At 34.9% G+C, this 24,420-nt stretch overlaps 2 protein-coding genes across 5 annotated transcripts in view; one reads left to right on the forward strand and one right to left on the reverse strand.

The window, feature by feature from the left end:
* Nucleotides 1-3,152: 3,152 nt before the first annotated feature.
* Nucleotides 3,153-11,590, reverse strand: LOC144251589 (corepressor interacting with RBPJ 1-like). Its single transcript, XM_077794425.1, has 4 exons — nucleotides 11,422-11,590; nucleotides 8,347-8,441; nucleotides 4,408-4,481; nucleotides 3,153-3,214 (listed from the first exon to the last, which is right to left on the reverse strand). Exons 1-4 carry the CDS (start codon nucleotides 11,491-11,493, stop codon nucleotides 3,177-3,179), a joined length of 279 nt encoding a protein of 92 aa, XP_077650551.1. The 5' UTR covers nucleotides 11,494-11,590; the 3' UTR covers nucleotides 3,153-3,176.
* Nucleotides 11,591-24,420, forward strand: part of LOC144251588 (secernin-3-like) — a 34,044-nt gene continuing 21,214 nt past the window's right edge. Inside the window, exons 1-5 of one of the 4 annotated variants that reach the window (XM_077794422.1) lie at nucleotides 11,591-11,677; nucleotides 13,422-13,588; nucleotides 16,601-16,782; nucleotides 17,261-17,460; nucleotides 23,108-23,317. In XM_077794422.1, the coding sequence (XP_077650548.1) occupies nucleotides 13,433-13,588; nucleotides 16,601-16,782; nucleotides 17,261-17,460; nucleotides 23,108-23,317 (748 nt within the window). In that variant the 5' untranslated portion in view covers nucleotides 11,591-11,677; nucleotides 13,422-13,432. Of the gene's footprint in view, nucleotides 11,678-13,421; nucleotides 13,589-16,600; nucleotides 16,783-17,260; nucleotides 17,461-23,104; nucleotides 23,318-24,420 lie in introns of all 4 variants that reach the window. The other 3 variants (XM_077794424.1, XM_077794421.1, XM_077794423.1) reach the window with 3 other exon arrangements.

A 24,420-nucleotide genomic window follows, 5' to 3' on the forward strand; every position in this document is an offset into this window, starting at 1 on the left:
TCGAACCCGGGCCGCACGCATGCCAGGCGAGCGTGCTACCACTTCAGCCACATCCCCAGCCCTGGTAAGTTCTTTTATAAGGTATTTTGCCAGAACAAAGACTGTATTAACATTGTCTTACAACTGAACAACTAGTTCTCCTTCTCCTTAAAAGGTGGTTTCTGAACTTATTTTACAGGAATAAAGATTTTTCAAAAATCAATCACAGTATTTTATAGGTATGCTTCCTTCACCAATTCTAACATCTATACCACCACTAGGGAAATGCCCAAAATAACGATGGATCAAATTCCTAAACTCCTAATATTAAGATGAACTTTTTTGAACGTGGTTTTCTAGAAGAAAGTAAGAACAGATGCAAAAGGTTGAAAGCTGAATGAGGGTGAACCCTAGGCTCAAGATTGAGGTGAACAGCAAAAGCCATAGAGATTCTAAAGAGATGACTGGAGGCCTTGCAACTGAAAGAAGGGGACTTAATGCCCAGAGGACTTGTTTCAATAAATAGCAGTGCTTTTATGTTTTAGGGTTTTATGTAAGATTTCTTTAAAAAAAAAAGAGTTCTATAGCTGCTTTATAAAGTGCTGAAAATCTGAGTCATACTATCATCCTTATTGTAAAATCAGGAGTTGAGCTGGGTGTGATGGCTCATGCCTGTAATTCCAGTGACTAGGGAAGCTCAGGTAGGAAGATCTCAAGTTTGATGTCAGCCTCAGCAATTCAGTCAGACTCTCAGCAACTTAGTGGAACCCTACCTCCAGGTAAAAGATTTTATAAAGGGCTGGGGATGTAGTTCAGTAATAAAGTGCCCTTGGGTTCAATCCCTTGTACCAAAAAAAAAAAAAAAAAAAAATCAGGAGTTGAAGCCCATAAAAGTGAAATTACTCATTGAAGGTTATAGAATTAAGTAGGGTATTTCTATTATGACTTATTCTGAGACAGGATTAAATTAGTATGGCTATCTCAATGAAATAGTAGTAAGATAATGATGAACTTAAGCTAAAACTTCACAGTTTTAGTATCCTTTTTATGAAGAGCCAAAATGATGCAAACCCAAGTGGACAAATTTTTTTTTAGAAAATAATACGTAGTAAGATAAATAATTTTCCAATATAAACCCAATTTAAACATATTTATCATCTTTTTTTACTCAGTTTTGTTTTTAATTCCATGAACCAAAGAGAAATGATTGCTGAGGCTTTCACTCCAGCCTTTTTTAAAAATCAGGAGAATCTAAATATGAGAATCAACTATTTATTTTCTAATTTTAGGCCACTAACCTGATAAAGTATTTATTGTTATCTTACCTTAAAAAATCAAGTTCATAGGGCCTTTGGCTGGAAAAATTACATTTTAATTCTATTACAAAGCATTTTAGTTTCAACACAGAATTTCTCAATGATAATCATATTTTGGTAATGTGCCTTAGTCTAAAACAATAAAACTCAAATAAAACAAAAAATACTCAGATTAAAGAAAAAAATGTTATTTTTCTTTCCTTATTTACCTAAATTCTAAAAAAAATCATGTCTAATGCCTACCTGAGCCATCAGTGGGAACCGAACTTGCATTGATTCCAGAAAGACCAAACAAAGGACATTCTCGATCTGTGTTGACATGACCCCATTTGTGACATTTAATACATCTTACATTTCGAACCTGAGAAAAGTGAATGAATATTCTTTTGGTTACTAAAATACTACGAATCTAACCAATGTTTGGCAGGATTCAAGTTAAATTACTCACATTTTAAAAAGATCTGTAGGAAAAGATACTACAAAACTAAGTTTGGTAAATTTAATACAAATACTAAAATCTTATTATAAATTCTGCCTAACACCTAAGCTGAATCCTATTGTTTTTTACTTCTTAGTTGGTTGCAATATAACAATATCATCTTAAAATTTCTTAGTTTTAATAAGTCAAAATTAAAAGTTTCAAATTTCTAAACCAGGAGCTGGCAAAATTTTCCTGTAAAGGTTCAAATAGAACTTATTTTAGGCTTTTTAGGCCCAACCTCTGTGCCAACTGTAAGGACTCAGCTCTGCTGTTTAAGTTACAGATAATACATAAATGAACAAGCAAGGAAAGGTTCCAACAACATTTTCTTTATAAGGATTCCCTCTAGTGACAGGCTGCCCTGATTCTAAACAAATTACTGTTTTAAATCTTTTCTTGGTCATGACCTAATTCTCTAAATTCTTGGAAAAGAGCAGACACCAACATCATTATAACTCTTTTTTTTAAGTATTTATTTTTTAGTTGCAGTTGGATACAATATCTTTATCTTATTTATTTATTATTATGTGGTGCTGAGGATCAAACCCAGGCCTCACACATGCTAGGTGAGGGCTCTACAGCTGAGCCACAACTGCAGCCCTATAATTTTTTTTTTAATATTTATTTTTTTAAGTTGTAGTTGGATACAATCCCTTTATTCCACTCATTTAATTTATGCGGCGCTGAGGATCGAACACAGGGCCCCACGCATGCTAGGCGAGCGCTCTACCATTGAGCTACAATCCCAGCCTCCCCATAACTCTTATTAGTAATTTTGATTCACATTTTTGGTCAGTCTACCACATTTAATGTTTTCTCCTTATTCCTACCATCATCTGATACCAATACAAACCATATTGTTCTTTTTCAGCGTGAACACCTTTTTGATAATTATGTAGATATTTACTAAATAAAAATTATTCGTAAAGGGTAAAATACATGTCACTTGCCTGAATGCCAAAGGGCTGATCTCTGATGTTCATGTCATCTTAGGCATATCTATTAAATAGAGAAAATGTATAAATAAAATATTAAGAATAATTTAATAAATTCAATGGTAGTTAACTTGAAAAAGTTATAGTCCTCAAAACAATATGAAATGTGTTATTACTTCAATAAGTATACAGAACTATAGTCTATTTAATATTTCAAAATAGTTATCAAATATCTAGGCTTATAGTTTGTAATTTATAAATAAAAAGAACAAGAATATAAAACAAGACTATGATAAAAGTAGATTGGTTGCATAAGAAAGTTCAATAAAAATGTTTTCATATTAGTTACTTTCTCTAACGCATATAAAGGTAATAACATAAGATGGGATTGCAGATATAGTGATATATATTGTATCTTAAAAGCAAACCAGACCGTACTTTTCTCATGGAGCTCCTTTCTGCCATTCAAATTTGTATTCTGTCTCTCCTTCTGTTTCTTCTTTCTAAAACATTCATTAAAAAGTCTTTCAATTTTCTCCATAAAATCAAAATTAATTATAAGTAAATTAAAACAGTAAATAGTGCTTTACCTCTTTGTTTTCTTGATTGCATATCAAAAATACAGGAGGGGAAAAAGTAAGACAAGTTAAAATTATCAGTGTAAAAATCAAATGTATATTACCACTATGATATGTTATTTGATTATAATTTGTAAGATTGTACTGGTTTGACTTCTTTCTTTTTGCATGAGATAAAAATCAAGGACGAAAGGATAAAATACAATACTGAATTTAACAATACTATATTTAACAAACATGTTAACTGCTAATTGTTAATTGCTAATTTTGAAACTTTTATGCTTTTTACAGATAGTGAATATTGTATTTTATATACACAAGTATATTTAGAAGGAAAGACTAAAGATATAACCACATTATAAAAGAATAAATGCATTTCTGCTGGTGTTGAGATTTTTTTTCCTCCCAAAAGGACACCTCATGAAAAATTACTAGAACAATATTTTTAATATTTATTCTACTTTATTGGTTATAATATTATTCTTTATTATCTCCTCAGAAAACCAATTTTATTTATTTTTTATTTATTATTTTGTAGTACTGGGGATTGAAGCCAGGGGTGCTCTAACACTGAACTACAAACCCAGTCCTTTTTATTTAAGTGAGGGTGTTACTAAAGTTGTGATCTTCCTGTCTCAGCCTCCCAGATAAGGATTATAGGTTTGCACCATTGCACCTGACATGATAACAATCTTTAAAAACAAAGAATACTTTTAAAAAGTCTGTTAGCTGGCTGGGGATGTGGCTCAAGCGGTAACACGCTCTCCTGGCATGTGTGGAGAGCTGGGTTCTATCCTCAGCACCACATAAAATAAAGATGTTGTGTCCACCGAAAACTGAAAAATAAATACTAAAAACAACAACAAAAAAATTTTCTCTCTCTCTCCTCTCTCTCTTAAAAAAAGTCTATTAGCAGTTTTCAATCTTTTTTAAAAATTTTGATTAATTAATTTCTTTGAGATGGAGGTCACTATGTTGTGCAGGTTGGTCCTGAATTTGCCTCTTCCTGTTTTGAGACTCCCTGGTAGCTGCCACTACAGGTTTGTGCTATCACACCCAGCAGTTCTCAATCTGTAGTTGTAAACATATAAAATATTTTAAGGAAACAGGGCAAGTACCTTTTTTGGCTCCTGGTGGGGCTTCATACATGAAATTAAGGCCATTCTTTACACGTTCATCTCCCATAAGCAATCTAAATGACATAAGAAATAAACTTAACAGTTTTATCCTTCCACCCCAAAAGGAACCCCAAGAGAATAAAAATAAATATTTTTTTTGTTAGAGTTCAAATTCTAAAATTTTACCCCACTGATTAGAGGACATTTAGAATATGTGAACGGAAATCAAACAATACTGTTTCTTTAGAATATGTGAATGGAAATCACAATACTATTTCTTTAATAATAGGCTGTAAGTTTTGAAACCGTCTTCTTACTTGAAATATTCTGGTCCTCTCAACAAAAAAGAGGAAAAGCTCTACGGTCACTCTAAAGGACTTTTCTTAAATTCTGAAATGCTGTTGAAATCCTGAAGGTCATCACAGAGTTGGAATTAAGTTAAACAGTTGGACAAGGACAAGGTTGCCAACAGTTTTTCTTAATTGTGAGGAATCAGTTTTGAAAATGAGTCTGGGTTTTCTTGAGAAAGTCAAAGCCAATTAATGCTTGTAAGAATCTAAATGAGAGAATCAAATTCTTTAGTGAGGCCAATGAAAAAAGACTCATTTTAAAAAAACTCTCCAATAAGCAACTTAATATGATAGAATCAGTGCCTGCTGTACCTCAAAAATCTTATTTTTATTGTTCCATTTTAACACTGAAAGTTTCCTGTTCAGGTTCCATTTACAAAAAGAAATGTTTGGCTTTTTATAAAAAATCCTCAGCCACAAATTGTATGCCTGAGTTAAAGTTTAATTCAAAAAATACAGGTAAAGGGCTGGGGATGTGGCTCAAGCGGTAGCACGCTCGCCTGGCATGCGTGCGGCCCGGGTTCGATCCTCAGCATCACATACAAACAACGTGTCTGCCGATAACTAAAAAAATAAATATAAAAAAAAAATACAGGTAAAGTGCTAATTATAAAGAAGAAAGCCAACAAGGAAATAGAATTTCCTCTCATACTTGGAAAAGACAATCAAAATGGATATGCTACATGATTGAGATTCTTCTCTTACTTCCATTGGATTCTATAAACAACTGTTATGGAAAAAAAAAGAGAAGCAAAGGAACATAGGTACAGACATCCATACAATGGATTATTATTCAGCAACAGAAAGGAATTAAGTGCTGATACATGTCATACCATGAAACATGCTAAGAAAAAGAAATCAGTTACAAGATGCCACATGTACAGGACATGTCCAGAATTGGCAAATTTATAGAGATAGTAGACTGGCAATTACTTAGGGCTGAGAGGTAGAAGAAGGACAAGGTTGGGAAATTGGAAGTAATTGCTAATAGGTATAAGATTTCTTTTTCAGAGATGAAACGTTCTGAAATTAGATTATGGTGATGATGCCAAAACTCTTAGTTATTGGTGGACACAACATCTTTGTTGGTATGTGGTGCTGAGGATCGAACCCGGGCCGCACGCATGCCAGGCGAGCGCGCTACCGCTTGAGCCACATCCCCAGCCCCAAAAACTCTTAATATACTTAGAAGTCAACATATCTTTACACAAGTATGTAAATTTTGTCTTATATTAACACCATTAAAAAATGAAAATTAAGGGCTGGGTTGTGGCTTAGCAGTAGAGCAATTGCCTAGCACGTGCGAAGCCCTGGGTTTGATCCTCGGCAACACATAAAAATAAATAAAATAAAGATACTGTATCCAACTACTACTAAAAAATATTTTTAAAAAGTGAAAATTAAAAAGATCAGCATCACTAAATATTATGGAAATGTAAATCCAAAACTGCAATGAGATACCACTTCATACTTACTAGGATGGTTACTGCTGAACACAAAAAACCAAAAAAAAAAAAAAAGTTAAATAGAGCATTTCAGCAAAGGAAATTATTAAAAGTATGGAGAGAGAGCTACAGAATGGGAGAAAATCTTGACCAGTGACGTCTCCAATAGGGGGTTAACATACAGAATATATAAAGAATTCAACTTAATACCCCCCAAAAAAAACACAACAAAAACTCAAACCAACTAACTCAATCAATAAATGGGCCAAAGAACTAACCAGAAACTTCTGAAAAAAGAAACACAAATGGTCAAAAAAATCTATGAAAAAATGTTTAACATCTCTATCAATCAGGGAAACGCAAATCAAAACTACACCAAGATTTCATCTTATTCCAGTCAGAACAGCAGCGATCAAGAACACAAACAGTAAATGCTGGCAAGGAAAAAGTACACTTGTACATTTTTGTGGAACTGTAGACTAGTACAACTACTCAGGAAAGCAGTATAGAGATTTCTTACAAAACTAGGGATAACCCACCTATCTCATTCCTTGGTATTTTCCTAAAAGATCTAAAATTGGCATACTACAGCAATAAATTCACCTCCATGTTCATTGCAGAGCAATTCACAATAACTAAATTATGAAATCAACCCAGGTGCCCACCAATAAATGATGGATTAAGAAATTGTGGCCGGGAGGGGCTGGGGTTGTGGCTCAGAGGTAGAGCGCTCGCCTAGCATGGTGAGGCTCTCGGTTCTATCCTCAGCACCACATAAATATAAAATACAGATATTGTGTCCACCTATAACTAAAAAATAAAAAATAAATTAAAAATAAAAAATAAATTAAAAAACAAAAACATGCCTGAAATCCCAGTGGCTTGGGAGGCTGGGGCAGGAGGATCATGAGTTCAAAGCCAGCCTCAGCAAAAGTGAGGTGCTCAGCAACTCAGTGAGACCCTGTCTCTAAATAAAATACAATAGGACTGGGGATGTGGTTCAGTGGTTGAGTGCCCCTGAGTCAATTCCTGATACCAAACAAACAAACAAAAATCAACAGGGAACTTCACCATTATGCATAAGTAAAAAGAACTGATCAAATATAAATAAATAAGCAAATGGAATTATAGTAGAGGAAGGAGAATGGGAGAGGGGAAGGAAATGGGAGGAAAAAGTGGGGATCATGACCTGAATTAAAATTTCATGCATGTATGAGTTTGTTGGGATGAGCCCCCCAACTACTATATATAACTATAAAGTTCTAATAAAAAAAAAAGATAGCACAGTCACTACAGAAAAGAATTTGGTGAATTATATGATCCAGTGATTCCATTCCTAAAAATATATTTATTATTTTTTAATTTTATTTTTTAATATTTATTTTTTAGGTGTAGATGGACATAACACAATGCCTTTATTTTTATGTGGTGCTGAGGATCAAACCCCAGTCCCACCAGTGCTAGGCGAGCACTCTATCGCTGAGCCACAATCCCAGCCCCACCTAAAAATATATTTAAAGAAATTGAAAACAGGAACTTGAGCAGTTACCTCTAAAGATTTACACAGCATTATTCACAATAGCTCAAAAGTATAAGCAACCCAATGCCTATAAACAGAGGAGTGTTCTACAGTTCACTTGATTTTTATTGATTGGTTTACTTATTTTTATTATTTATTTATTTATATTTTTGTACAAGTGATTGAACCCAAGGGCACTCAACTACTGAGCCACAACCCTATCCCTTTTTTATATTTTATTTACAGCCAGGGTCTCAATGAGTTGCTTGGAGCCTTGTTAAGGTGCTGAGGCTGGCTTTCAACTCCAATCCTCCTGCCTCAGCCTCCTGAGCTGCTAGGAATACAGATGTGCCCCACTGTGCTTTGTTTATTAAATCTATTTTTGTGACAGTGGTCTCACTATTTTCCAAGGCTGGTCTCAAACTCTTGGGCTCAAGCAAATCTCTTGCCACACCTCTGAAGCAGCTACCACACCCAGCTTTTCTCAGAAACTATATGAGTCGTAGAAAATACATTTTACGTGAATTATGGGTAAAGTCAAATAAAGTGACCATCTATGAGAGTAAAGGGATTAGTCTCCTGTAATTGATTATTCTATAAACAATGGCAGAGGGGCATATCTCACCTATTATCATATGACTCTTGTTCTTTAAGGTACTGTTGCATTAATTCTTCTTGTTTCTTCTTATCATATGATATTTTCTGTTCTGCCATCCATACCTAAATGAGTAAAGTAAAAAAGTAAATTAAATAGTTGGATTTAAGTTAAGTAGCAAGTTTGTTTTTTCATAATTAAATATAAAATGGCATTGTTTATGACAGTCCAATTTAGTAATAATGACATCATCACAAAATAATATCTGAAAATATGATTTGTATCTTGATATAAATCCTAAAATTCAACCATTCAACATAGCTATACTTTCACACAAACATGAGAACTGCTTTCAGTATGTGTGGTACAACAGCACCTTGTACCGGTCCCTACATTATTTCAGAGAGCAAAAAAAGCATTTCTTTACATAGAATATGTTTAACATAGATAACCCATTAGTACAGAACATTAGAAGTAGTGTTATGCAATGGCCACCAATGCTACTGGGTGTCACCAATACCCTAAGAGAGGAGAACTGGAGAAAGAGAAAAAAGGGAAAGGAAATGAAATTGTAGGAAAAAAAGAAAGAGACAAGAAAAGAAACAAAGAGATAAGACAGGGGCTAGGGATTTAGTTTAGTGGTAGAGTGCTTGCCCAACATGATGGAGGCCCTAGGTTCAATCCTCAGCATAAAACAAAACAAAAAACCAAAGAAATAAGACAGAAGTGCTCAGGAGCATGAACACCTTAGGGTAAAGGTGTCTGTGTGAAATTCACAACACCATAAAAATAGTAAAGAGAATGAGACATAGATTAGAATGCTTTACAAGCATAGAATGCTTTATAAGTTTTGGTTATTTATTTTTTAGTTTTGGTTATTAAAAGTTATTTTTTATCAAGTAATTGTATTCACAGGTTGCTAGTGTTATCCATTTATTGCATATCCTGCCAAAGATTCTTTTTAATTTTTTTTAAAGTTGTAGATGGACACAATATATTTATTTGACTTATTTATTTTTATGTGCTGTTGAGGATTGAACCCAGTGCCTCACATGTGCTGGGCAAGTGCTCTACCATTGAGCTACAACCCCAACCCTTGCCAAAGATTTTTTTTTTTGGCACCAGGGATTGAACCCAAGGGTCTTATCTACCAAGCCACACACCCTCAGCCCTTTTAAAATTTTATTTAGAGACAGGGTCTCTCTATGTTGCTTAGGGCCTCACTAAGTTGCAGATGCTGGTTTTGAACTTGTGATCCTCCTGCCTCAGTCTCCCAAGCCACTGATATTACAGGTGTGCACTATTATGCCCTGTTCTGCCAAAGATTTTCTAATGCATATGCATTAGTATATAAAACATAATTCTATTTACATGGTGGTAACATACTTTACATATATATGTACATATTCACATGGCTATATAAAACTCAAAAACATAAAACATGCTATATATAAAATTAAAAGCCTAGTTCATTTCACAACTTTGTGTGTATAGTCAATTAACAATTTTAGTACCCCCTGTATGTGATGCACACAGTAGTAAGCACTCACTTTGTTTCAAATCCTCTACCCACACTATCTCATTTTTCCCCCCAAAGGCACAGATAGAGATTTAGGAAAGTAGATACACATTCAAGGAAGAATGCAGGGTATAAAGAAAAGGATGGCAGTTCAATGGTATGAGGTGTTAATATTTATGGAGGACAGTCCTAGGGGCTGGATGAGATACACCATCTCATTTACTCTTCACAACTTTACAAGTCAAAGCAAGTGATACTGATCATCCTTTATTTGTAGATTAAGAAATTTTGGATCAGGAATATTAACTATTTTGTGTGACAATGCCTGTAATTCAGGGACTGCAGGAGGATTGCTAAGTTTAAGGTTAGTGTCAGCAACTTGTAGAGAGAGATCCTTAGCAACTTAGCAGAACTTGTCTCAAAATAAAAAATGGTTGGGATGTAGCCCATTGGTTCAATCCCCAATACCAATAAACAAATTAATATATAAATATTTTATGCAAGGTCTAATACCGACTATGCTGGAATGGTTAGAATCCTCGTCTGCCTCCAAAGCCCTGACTTTTTACTTCATCCTTTTGCTTTTCACCACAATCATTTTCGCTATGGTTTTTCTGCCCTGAGCTTAGCCAAACTGTAATTAATTAATTAATTAATTATTTTTTTTTGAGAGAGAATTTTAATATTTATTTTTTAGTTTTTGGCGAACACATCTTTGTTTGTATGTGGTGCTGAGGATCGAACCTGGGCCGCACGCATGCCAGGCGAGCGCGCTACCGCTTGAGCCACATCCCCAGCCCTAATTAATTATTTTTTAAAAAATATTTTTTAAGATGTTGATGGACCTTGATTGTATTCATTTATTTATATGCGGTGCTGAGAATTGAACCCAGTGCCTCACACATGCTAAGCAAGTGCTCTATCACTGAGCCACAACTCCAGCCTCTAATAAATTAATTTTGCTTTATTTATTTTTGGTGCCAGTGATTGAGTCCAGATGTACTCTATCACTAAGCTACATCCTCAACCCCTTCTTCTTCTTCTTCTTCTTCTTCTTCTTTTTTTTTTTTTATTTTGAGACAGGGTCTCGCGAAGTTGCGGATCTCGCTAAATTGCAAAGGCTGGCCTCCAACTTGAGATCCTCCGGAGTGCGTCACCGCCCCGACTGTAATTAATTATTTAAAACGCTAATATTCAATGAGGGTGATTTCTTTTATACGATCTATCTTAAATAAACAGTAGTCTTTGTAGAGGAGAAAACTAAGGAGCCGTGAACCTCGGATTCGAAAAGACCAAACCCGAACCAGTTAAGGCAAGTATTGAGCAACTGTGAGCGCAGGCTCCACGTTTTATGGATTTACACTTTGACCGACAGAGCCAACGAGAGCATCCCAACTCGTCTTGGATGTAGAACAAACGTAGAGCGCCTGCTTCATCAGTGAGGAAAAGGGGGCGAGAGCACCTGGGCTTCTGGCCTGGAGAGGAGGTGATATCCTGGCATCCCAGCGACATCACCACTCTCACCCCAGCAGCCCCTGGGGACCCAGTGGCCGTAAGCCAGATCCCTTTGGGTTTCTTCTACTCACCTTTTTGATATTGGATTTGGAGGCAGGATGAAAGTCCTTTTTGCACATGAAGTTGGCGAAGGATTTCCCCATCTTGGCATCCGAGCTGAGGAAGGCAACCAACCGGTCAGCGAGCAACGTAAACAAACTCTGCCGCCTAACCGGAACTGCGCCTCCAGCAGCCGCGGGAACTTCCTAGGTCAAAGGTGACAGCTTCCGTCAACTGGCGCCTCCTCCCGCTACTTTCAGCTGTCACTTCTGGAAGCGCAGAGGCCAGGTGAGGGGCTTGCTAGAGGGAGGAACGTGCGCAGCGGAGGCCAGAGCCCTGGACTAGCTGCGGCGCAGCGCTGCCTGACCGCGGGACTCGCGGCCACAGCCGTTTGATCGTCTCACGCAGTGTACGGGGTCCGCGGTGGCGGCTCTTTCTACCAGCTGTCAGATTGCTTTCGTTGAACGCTGACACGAGTTGCAAAAACTTTTCTGCACCGGGTTTTTCACCTGTCTTGTGGAGAGAGTAATTCTCGCTTTAACTGGAGTACGATTGTGAGGTTCAAACGATGTGATGCTTTTTGAAAGCTATAAAATAGAATGTCAGCTCTACAGGAGCGGGAGCTCCTTTTGTTTCTAGTTATTTCCAGCTGTACGTTCCCTAGTGCAGAAAGATGTTCAGCAAACATTTGTTGAGTGATAAATGGTGTGAGAGTCCAAGTTTCATGTCCTCAATGGGCCAAGTACCATTCTAACTAGGCAGCAATTGTACCTAGCTTCCCTGACGACCCCTCTTGGATAGTTGAGATCTCCTAGTGCAGCGTGATGGACGTCAGGACTCCAGGGTTTTGAATAGATGTGGCTGCTATTATTATAGAGCACACATCAACCAAGTCCTCTAGCGGGGTTTAGACTAGACTATTTGTGTAATTTACTCTTCTGCCAGATAATAACATCTTTCATTTGAGGATCTACTATGTTTCATGTTAAGCAAAATGCTTAACTTGTCTAATTGAAATCTCCCGTAATAACTCTGTTTAATCTTTTATTCTACTATTGAGCCTGCAAGCATAGAACAATTAAATAGCTTGTCAAAGTTATGTAGTGGTGGAACCAACTTTGGAACACAAATAGAAGGAGATGCAAGATATAAAAGTTGAAATACTCAAAGAAAAGAACAATAAGGATAGTGACCTCTTTCTCATCATTGAGAAGAGAAAAACTTCAGGAGTTTGGGCATTATAAAATAAACAGCTAAAACAATGTGTCTATTCTGAAAGCAAAATAAAGTATAGAATACTTAAGTATATTACTAAAATTGATGATTTAAATTTTACAAATTTCTAGTGAAGACAATCTACATATGAAATTCTACAATCAGGATTTACAAATTATATTTGTGAACTTCCACCATGAAATATTGACAATTGGAATTTCATTGACATTTTTTATATTTGAAGTAGTGAATCTGTTTCAAAATTTCTGTCTTTTTAATATTATAATCTCTGCATATTCTTCCTTAGGTCAAAGGAAACCTTTTCTTTCTTATTTCGAGAAAATACTGAAAACATGTTTTTTTTTCCCCCTGTAAGTTTCAATGATAACAATACAAAGATAATTAAGGCATACTCTCGCCTCATAAGGATTTTATTGCCAATAAGAGGACTGGTGCACAAATATATAGAATATAGCCTTTATAACAGTAGGCTAGGTGTAGAGATTCCCGAATATAGGAATAATGAAAAGAAATTCAGGGGAGACTTTAGGAGAGAAAGGTTTTAGAGAATAAATTTGACCCATCAACTAGAAGAAAGTAGTTCACATTGCTATTTTCTTGTTGATTCTTGTAGTTCATGGTTGATTCTTAAGTCATGTTGATTATTGTATTATAGTTTATGATATTTAAAGCTTTAATGAACACCCTTTATTAGACATGGTAATAATATCCCTTGGCCAGAGAGTAGGAGTATTTGTTTTGTATATACTTAACAATATTTTCTCTTGTTATTTAAAAACTTCTATGTGATTGGTAGTTGTTTAGAAAATGGAGCCCTATTCCTGTGATACATTTGTGGCATTACCTCCAGCAACAATTGATAAGAGGATTATTTTTGGAAAAAATTCAGACAGACTCTGTGATGAAGTACAAGAGGTAGTTTATTTTCCTGCTGCAGTTCATGATAACAGAGAACCTCTTAAGGTAGGTAAAATATATGTTTTTATTTTCTAGATATTCAAATCTTTATTTTTAAAAATTGCCTTCATTCCAAGTCTAAATCTGGGAAGCACCTTCACCTCACAAAGAGTGCATAAATATGTACAACAGAGGAAACTCATTTTTAAAAAAATATTCGTTTTTTAAAAAAATATTTTTTAGTTGTAGATAGACACAATACCTTTATTTATGTATTTTTTCAATGTGGTGCTGAGAATTGAACCCAGTGCCCCACACATTCTAGGTAAGTGCTCAGCCACTGAGCCACAACCCCAGCCCAGAAACTCATTTTTAAAAGAATGTCATTAAAAAAGTATAAGATAACACCCATAGATATTAGTCCATCTTCTAAGAGGCAGTGCAGTCCTCACATCGCCAGAGTACCAAGGTTGTCTTAAACACCAGAATCTATAGCTTAATTTCTCCACTTAATACCAAGCAATAAAAATTAGACAGTCCTGGGCTGGGGATGTGGCTCAAGTGGTAGCGTGCTTGCCTAGCATGCATGTGGCCCGGGTTCGATCCTGAGCACCACATACAAAGATGTTGTGTCTGCCGAAAACCAAAAAATAAATATTAAAAAATTCTCTCTCTCTCTCTCTCTCTCTCTCTCTCTCTCTCTTTTAAAAAATTAGACAGTCCACCAAGGGAAAAACTGCTTCTATCTGACACTCTTAGAAGGGTCCCCAACTTTCTATTTGAGATGATGTTGAATTTTTGTTTCCCACTGGCCCTTGGATTGTTTCTCCAGATGTAGCACTATTATTTCGTAACTCTTTTTACACAACAGTGATTGAAAACTTCCTTTGATCAGAGAATAATGTTAGGTGTAACCTCTAATATTTAAAAACACTGGTTTATATGTGACAACTTTCAATGAGAATATCCCATGGGTGTTCATGTTTCTTGATGCCACAGAAGGTGAGTATAAATGAATTTTAAGAGGTCAGGCATCACTCTGCTTACAAGACAACCCGTTCCTAGATGAGTTCTGGGGTGGCATGTTATTCACAAAAGGCATTTGTCTAATTCTGACCAGGAGCCAGAATTTAGAATAGTTTATAGACAAATCACCAAGGCCATGAATTGACACAAAAAACAGGCAGAGCCCTCTAGCATGTCAGAGATCTTCATTGCTTCAAATTGCAAACCAAAGTATCCCAGAAAACAGGAAATCTGAAATACATGTTTTATTAGCAATATGCTACTTTAAAAATATCATAAAACAGTTATTACTATCATTTTTTTTGAGAGAGAGGGAGAGAGGGAGAGGGAGAGAGGGAGAGAGGGAGAGAGAGAGAGAGAGAGAGAGAGAGAGAGAGAGAGAGAGAATTTTTTAATATTTTACTTTTTAGTTTTCGGCGGACACAACATCTTTGTTGGTATGTGGTGCTGAGGATCGAACCTGGGCCGCACGCATTCCAGGCGAGCGCGCTACCGTTTGAGCCACATCCCCAGCCCTATTACTATCATTAACTAGCAATTTGGAAGAGATAATAGAAGTTAAAATTCAAGAATTTAAATATGAAAAATAATTGAATTAGAAATAGGCTTCTGATTTTTATTTCAATGATTTGGAAGCAATTGAAATAACTAATGAAAATTATTCTTTGATGAAATATTAGAATACTTTTCACATGCAAGCATGTTAGAGCAAGGAGTTTAAAGTCAGCTGTAAGATTCAGATGTTGTCTGATGGGAATTCAGAGTCTACAGTTGGAATAGGAGGTATATGCAACTAATTCCACTATAAATTAAATGATAAATTTAAGTAGAAGCAACATATTGCAGCATAGGAGAAACATGTGATTCAGACTAGGGATCAAGGAAAGCTTCACTAGGAAGTTTGTTAGACAAAAAAGATTTTGATTGGTGTAGAATAAGAAAAGTTAATCCAGATTCTGGATAAAGGTTTATGACTCATTAAAAGGTTTATTAAGCCCTGCAATAGCACTAACAACATGCATTTTATTCAGTCACTTGATAGTATACAAATGAATTGAAGGATCCTTTAAAATTTTTATGGAAGAAATAATTTACTATGGAACTTTAGTGAAAGTTTCACTTTATATTTTATTGCTAAGTTATGTACTTTTTGTATTTTAATTCTGTGACATTCTAACACTCAGATATATTAGACATTTTCTATATATTAGGCTATATTTTTTTCTTTTTCTGAAACTGTTTATTCATCTGGGATACCGGTTCCACTTTATCTCTATATTTAAATCTGGCTATCTTGTAAACCAGTGGTTCTCATTCTTTCCACTGCTGCAGACATACCTGATGGACTTCTTCCACAAGTGATATAGACTTCTATGATAATACTCCTGTATTTAGGGGTTACCATATGTGTGCCTAATTAGGAAACACTGGACATTGAGGTTGAGAATTCATTTCTTTTTCATATTTTATTTTTTAGTTGTAGATGGACACAATATCTTTATTTTATTTTTATGTGGTGCTGAGGATCAAACCCAGGCCCTCGCACACACGGCCTCGCATGTGCTAGGCGAGTGATCTACTGCTGAGGCACAACCGCAGCTGGAGAATTCCTTTCTTAATCATCAATTCCTATACATCTTCCTTTGCAAAAAATGTTCAAGACTTTACAACTAGAATTCTTTCCTGAGCTTCTGTAGTGCCTCATGTTCACTTCTCTTCATGACCCTTGTACTTTATATTTTGTTGTGTCTTAATGTAGAAGTCTTAGTTTGTTATAAGTAAGCTTTGTATTGATTAAGTCTTTATAACTAAGATCTCTTTTAGCAGACTACTTTACGGTAGGAGATACTCAGCCATTATTTGGATGAATAAATGATTTAGCATTAATTCTGAATATTTTTAAGAGTAATGCCTTTATTACTAAAAGTTTCAATTTAGTTATATTTCATTGACCTCTTTGATAATGGTGTATCTTTTGAATGATTTTTGAAATTCTAGATTTTGATAACTTTTTTTGGTTTTGTGGTTATGGCTATGACTTTTTTTTAACAGTGTACTTATATAGAAATTGATCAAGTTCCAGAAACATATGCTGTTGTCCTTAGTTGCCCTGCTTGGTTGTGGGGGGCAGAAATGGGAGCCAGTGAGCATGGAGTTTGCATTGGGAATGAAGCTGTATGGGGAAGAGAAGAAGTTTGTGATGAAGAAGCACTACTGGGCATGGACCTTGTCAGGTTATTTGTGTGTTATATTTTTTCATTATAGAACTTGTCTAATTGTTAAATCTTGGTATAATTCTTACCTATTTTATTTTTCAATTTTTCTTTTTTTGGACTTTGATACTTCATAGTATCAAAGATAAAAATGTTTTAGAGTTTCAGCATGCAATTTCATGGCTATCAAAGATCACTAATTGGGAGAAGGGAAGGAGAGGGAAATCATGATTCATTGGAAGTACCTAATATAATTGTGTAATTTACACAATAACCTTATGGAATATGTATTACTATCATAATTTTACAAATGAGATATCTGAATTTCAGATATAAAGCAACTTGCCGATAAATTACCAAGTCAAAAAGTTTAAAAATTAGATTTCATATTATTTGTTAACTTGAAAGAATTTTTGCTTTGAATGTAAACACAAAGTCATATGAGCATGAAAATATTTCAGAAAAATAAACAAAGTTTATTTTAATATTTTTATTTTAGACTTGGCCTTGAAAGAGCTGACACAGCTGAAAAAGCCCTCAAGGTCATTGTTGATTTGTTAGAGAAATATGGCCATGGTGGAAACTGTACAGAGGGCAGGATGGAATTTAGTTATCACAACAGTTTCCTGATAGCTGATAGGAATGAAGCCTGGATTCTGGAGACTGCAGGGAAGCATTGGGCAGCAGAAAAAGTAAAAGGTATGGAAAACTTTTTTTTTTTATTTATAAGGGAACAAATCTATTTTGGCTCACAATTCTGAAAGGGGGGAAAATCCAAGAATATGGTGGCACATCTGCTCAGTTTCTTGTGGCAGGTCTTACTGCTTCGGCCTATAGGGGAAAGCAGTAGGGCAAATGGGCACATGCAGAAGACGAAGAACATAAGGAATGACTTTGCTTTAATAACTTGCTCTTGTGGTAATTAATCTAGATGGACAACTTTTTTGTGTGATTTAATTTACTATTAATAAAATATACCCTTAACTGCAGATATTGCATTTCATTGTCTTTGAAGATTTATATTCCAGCAAAATAAAGGGTAACCTGTAGGGGAAAAGTTAAAAATTGGAAAGAACATGTACTATGAAGTGCATTCTTGAAAAGGTTAAAAGGTAGCATTATCTCTGGCTATATGAGTTTCATATAATGTGTGTATATTTTATGTGCATCAGTTTTTGGCTATTTTATAGTGCTTTTTTTCTTTTAATAACCCCTTGCTATCTTGTCCTCTTTTAACTTTGAGCTGAACACCAAAATTCTTTCATGCTTAAGTATGGAGGTGAGAAAAGGGGAATGGAGCTGGAGATGGATGTCTTTGGGTTGGTGGTTAGAAAGGATATAGTGAAACAAGAATGTCCACTCTCACGAGTATATATATTTCAATACATTTTCTGAAATTTTAGCAATTATGTGAGAAGGAAATAAAATAAAAGGGATACAAAGAGTAAAGGGAAAAGTCAAATTATCACTGTTTGCAGGTGATATTATCCCATACTTATAAGATCTAAAAAGTTCCCCCAGACTTCTAGAACTAATAAACAAACTCAACAAAGTATCAAGATACAAAATCAATATTCAAGAATCAGTAACTTTCCTATTCACCAATAATCAATCCATTGAAAAAGAAATTAGGAAAACAATCCCATGCATAATAACCTAAAGAAAGAAAGAAAGAATAAATCTAATCAAAGAGGTGAAAGACCTTTATAATGAAAATTATAGAACACTGAAGAAAGAAATTGAAGAAGACACTAGAAAATGGACAGATCTCCCATGTTCATGGAGAGACAGAATAGCCGTAGTACAAAAAGTGATCTACAGATTCAATGCAATGTCCATCAAAATACCAATAATATTATTCAAAGAACTAGAAAAAACAGTCCAAAAATTCATATGGAAGAATATAAAATCCAGAATATCACAAGCAACTCAAAGAAAATAAAAAAATGCTGATGGCATCACAATACCCAATTTTAAATTACACTACAAAGCTAGTAAGAAAAACAGAACAGAACTGGCATAAAAACACACATAGAGCAATGCAATAGAAGACACAGAGACAGACCCACACAGATACATTCATCTGATCCTTACAAAGGTGCCCAAAATATACTTTGGAGAAAAGATAGCCTTTTAAACAAATGTGTGGAAAAACTGAATATCCAGATGTAGAATAATGAAACTCACCCTGAATTTGAGGTTGAGCTCCCTCTCACCCTGCACAAAAGTCAACTCAAAATGGATGAAAGACCTAGGAATCAGACCAGAAACGTGGCAACTTTAAAGTGGGTCAGCACTTCAACATATAGGTACAGACAAGCAACAACTTCTTCAACAAGACTCCTAAACTTCAGGAAATAGTACCAAAAATTAATAAATGGGTTTGCATCAAATTGAAAAGCTTCTGTACAGCAAAGTAAAAAAAGAGCATGAAGAGAGTATACAAACTGGGAGAAGTCTTTGCTAGCTAGTTTTTCAACAGAGGATTAATATCCATAATATATAAAGAACTTTAAAAATCTATAAAATAACCCAGTCAATAAATGGGGAAAAAAATTAAACACTTCTCAAAAGAAGAAATACAAATGGTCAACAAATATATGAAAAAAATTTCAACATCTTTAGCAATCAGGGAAATGCAAATCAAAATTACCCTAAGAGTTCATCTTATTCCAATTAGAATGGCAGTAATCAAGAAATACAAATAATAATAAATGCTGGCAAGAATGAAGGAGAAAAAGAATACTTATGGGATCTTGATGGGATTATGACTTTGTATAACCAGTATGGAAATCAGTATGGAGGTTCCTCAAAAGACTAGGAATGGAAAGATCATATGATGCAGCTATGATATTCCTCAATATTTATTCAAAAGAATTAAAGTCAGCATAGCTATACATACATACCCATGTTTATAGCAATGCAATTCCCAATAGCCAAGGTATAGAACCAATGTCTGTCTGTAAGTGTCTAATGTTAAGGTCTGTAAACAAGTCAAAATAACACCTGGTATTTTGCCAGGGGAATGTTAGAGTTCGTAAACAAGTCTGGATGGTGCCTGCCTGGCAAAATGCCAGATCTGCTGCAGTCCGGCTGCAGCAAAATAGCCGGGGGTGGGGGGGTGGGGGGTGACGAATAACTTCTGTAGATTGATACAGCAGGAGTAGGAGCGTTTATTGTAGGACAACAGAGCTATTTATACATTTTGCACAGCTTATCTTAATTAGTATAAAGTAGATACATCAGTCAACCAATAAGGAATCTCCACACTTAATGGCTCGCTTTTGTTACTTTTCAAACCACTCCCTCTGGCATTTTGCCAGGCACCATCCAGACTTGTTTACGAACTCTAACATTCCCCTGGCAAAATACCAGGTGTTATTTTGACTTGTTTACAGACCTTAACATTGTCTATCAATGGATAAGTGAATAAAGAAAATGTGGCATATATATACAATGGAGCTTTTTAAAATTGATTTTTAAAAAAATAAATGACAGCGGAATGCAATACAATTCTTTTTTTTTAAAGAGAGAGTGAGAGAGGAGAGAAAGAGAGAGAGAGAGAGAGAGAACTTTCAACATTTATTCTTTAGTTCTCAGCGGACACAATATCTTTGTTGGTATGTGATGCTGAGGATCGAACCCGGGCCGCACGCATGCCAGGCGAGCGCGCTACCGCTTGAGCCACATCCCCGGCCCCGGATACAATTCTTATTACACATATACAGCACAATTTTCATATCTCTGGTTGTATATAAAGTATGTTGACACCAATTTGTGCCTTCATACATGTACTTTGGACAATGGAGTTTTATTCAGACATAAATATGAATGAAACTGTGTAATTTAAAGGAAAATGGATGGAACTTGAGAACATTATGTTAAATGAAGTAAGCCAGACTCAGAAACTCAATGGTCATATTCTCTTTCGTATGTGGATGCTAAAGAAAATAAAAGGCAGGGGCAAGGTTGTCATAAAAATAGAAAGGAGACCAGTGGAGTAGAAGAAAGGGACAAGGAGGAGGATAGAGGAGAGGGAAAAGAAGGTACTGGTGAATGAAATTGACTAAATTATGTGCATGTATTAATATGTAATAATAAATCCCACTATTATGCTTAATTTTAATGTTATCAGTAAAAAAAGAAAGGGTACGATGATATAATAGTAAAACAAAATTTTATGTCATTGGGTAGAACAACACAAGTTGTTTGCTTTAGAATGCTTTGCTTTTTCTTTCCCATGGTTTTGTTTTGATCATATATTCCTTTTATTTGTTTCAAGTGAGGAAATCCAGAGATGTAAGAGACTGGTATATGCAAAACTTGGAATTGAGATCTTCCTGATTTCAGTTCAGTGTTCTTTCACTAGAGCACAACCTGTGTTCAAACATAATCATGTGATTATGTTTGAGATCCAGGAGGATCTCCTAGTTTTACTAAGGAGATAATATATACATGTAAAAATGTTAATTGTTGTATGAATGATACACATAGATGCTGTGAATATTAAAGAAAGGAAAGGTCATTGTAAGCTGGGGGAGTTCAGAAAGGCTTCATAAAGGAAGACTTGAGCTTTGGAGGATTTGGATATTATTTTCAAAACAGATCATTGCCAGTTGTTTTGTTGGACATTTTGTTATATATTTTGCTTTATATATATTGTTTTATGTTTTATTTTATGTATTTTATCTTTTTTAATATATAAAGTTTAACTTAGACTATTTTCTGATTGTGTTAATTGACCCTATTATATCATTAAGCACTTTTAATTTTATCAAATATGCTACATGAAAAGACAAACGAATTCTGTTCAACACAGTTCAACATTCTGTGAAAAAGTCTCATTAGGTCATGCAAAATAAGCACCTTCACTGGGTATCATTATCCAGTTGTACGTTTTGTCACCAGTTTTTCTATTTCTAAATGAGCCCAAGAACTAAATTGTTGTCTTTGAATGTTCCTAACACAAAGAAATGATAAATGTCTGATATAATATACACCCATTTGCCTTGGTCTGATTATTAGACATTATTATACATGTAATGAAATGCTACACTGTACCACATAAATATGTACAATTATTATGTGTCAATTAAAATATATGTTGATTTAAAAAAACTGAATTGTTGGATTATAGGGAATCATCTCTTAGATGGAAACTTCATCACTATCCTTGATTCTATTTTGACTTAAGTCTTGATTTTATAGTGAGACTATCCCAAGTATTACTTCAGTAGAATAATTACTTAGTTGATTTTTACTTTGCAGCTGTCTTTTAAATCAGTTTCAAAACATTATCAATTTTAATTAATTAACATTTATTTTTGTGGTACGGGGATTAAACCCAGGGACACTTTACCCCTGGGCTACATTCTCAGCCCTTTGTAAAAAATTTTGAGACAGGGTCTTCCTAAGTTGTCTAGGCTGTCCTCAAACTTGTGATTCTCCTGAGTGGTTGGGTCAATTTTCATTTATCATCAGCTATATAATTTATTGTGAACAGACTTTTATTATTTTTTCCTCTTTTGTATTTTAGTGGAAAATTTTATTTGTGACTTGTGCCACAATATCTTTGCAAGCAATGTATTTATGATTTAAAAAAAATAGTGTTAGAAACTATAGTAAATCCACATCCTTGAGTATTACTCAGCAATAAAAAGGAACGAACTGTTGATACCTACAGTAAGCTGGATGAATCTTTAGAGAATTATGTTGAGGGGCTGGGGATGTGGCTCAGGTGGTAGCGCGCCCGCCTGGCATGCGTGTGGCCTGGGTTCGATTCCCAGCACCACATACAAACAAAGATGTTGTGTCCGCCGAAAACTAAAAAATAAATATTAAAAAAAGAGAATTATGTTGAGTAAAAAAAAAAGCTAGGATTTTTAGAATTAATATTTAGAGAAATAAGAGAACAAACTAGTGGTTGCCTGGAGTTCATGTATGCTACGGGTGGGAGACAGTGGGTATGGCTCTAAGAGGGGGCAACATAAAGGATTCTTGTGGTAGTACAAGCATTCTTTTTCTTGACTGTATCATTACCAGTATTATGATTGTGACTTTATACTCTAGTTTTTCAAAATGTTTTTGTTGGGGGATATGGAGTAAAGGGAACACAGTTTCTCCCTGGATTATTTCTTATAACTGCATATGCATCTACAATTATCTGAACATAAAAAGTTTAATTCTAAAAATTGTCTCTTAGAATATGCAATAGATGAACATAGTACAAAATTTAGAAGTCTATGTTTACATTTAAATAGTGATTAAGAATTTATAATGTATAGATGGAACATTAATGTTAAACATAACTTTTCGTTTTCATTTCCCTTTTCTTTGAAAATAGAAGGAGTTCGTAATATTTCTAATCAGCTTTCTATAACAACCAAGATTGACCAAGAACACCCAGACATGAGAAACTATGCTAAGCAGAAAGGATGGTGGGATGGTAAAAAGGAATTTGATTTTGCTGCAACATATTCTTATCTTGACACAGCCAAGATGATGACTTCATCAGGCAGATACTGTGAGGGCTACAAGCTTCTGAATAAACACAAAGGTAATTTTAGCATTTTAATAATGTCAAAATAACAAATTACATTTTTGTGGATATAATGTAGGAGTGATAAATCTGTTTTTAGGAATTATATTTAATAAAAATATAGTCATTAAAACTGAAAACAGTATGATGATGTAAGCTATTTTTTGAGATGTGTAAAATTTATAATTGTGGGAAGGTAATGATTCTATGTGAAAGTTCAGATTTTCATTTCTTAGAAACTTTAAAAAAAATTCTGTTAATATTCTTCAAACAAAATTGTGGTTACTTCTCAGATTTTTTTTTTTTTTTGGTACCAGGGTTGAACTCAGGGCTGCTTAACCACTGAGCTACATTCCCAGTTCTTTGCTAAGTCGATGAGCCTGGCTTTGAATTTGTGATCCTCCTGCCTCAGCCTCCTGAGCTGCTGGCATTACATGCGTGCACCACCCTACCTGGCTCTCAGAATTTTTTGAAACATGGAAACATGCTTCTTTGACTCTTGCTGCTACTTCTTGTATTTATCTTTTGATAGTACTCTTTTAAAAAATATTTATTTAGTTGTAGATAAACATACAGTATGTTTATTTATTTTTACATGGTGCTGAGGATCAAACCTAGTGCCTCACATATACAAGGCAAGTGCTTACCACTGAGCTACAGCTACAGCCCCTTGATAGTACTCTTATTGGTTATTTTATTACTGTAAATTATATCTAGAAGTTCTGGTTGAGAAGACAAACTGAGCAGATACAAGAATTCCCTCCTTCCCACTTCAAAACTGCAGAAATATTGATTAAAATAGTCATTAAAAGCATATATAACTAAGTTCAAATACAAGAATAGGAAATCACCAGGTTCTAAAAATGAAGAGAAAACCTATAATATGAGCAAGATTTGGAATATTTCCACCCCCAGACAGTCCTCCTCATCTCTGGGTCAAAGGGCAGGGGGATTCTGCATTGGAGCTAAGCCTTACAGGCTAGAGTTTTAACATCCATGAAAGCATAGATGGCTAGGTCAAAGACTTGTTTGGAAAATAGGAGCTAGGCTCTTTCCCAAGGTACAAATCTAAAAAATACTACTGTACTTCTTGCCTAGATTCCTAGCCTAGAGTTGCGCTT

The sequence above is a fragment of the Urocitellus parryii genome, unplaced genomic scaffold (assembly GCF_045843805.1).
Source record: "Urocitellus parryii isolate mUroPar1 unplaced genomic scaffold, mUroPar1.hap1 Scaffold_114, whole genome shotgun sequence".
Taxonomy (NCBI): domain Eukaryota; kingdom Metazoa; phylum Chordata; class Mammalia; order Rodentia; family Sciuridae; genus Urocitellus; species Urocitellus parryii.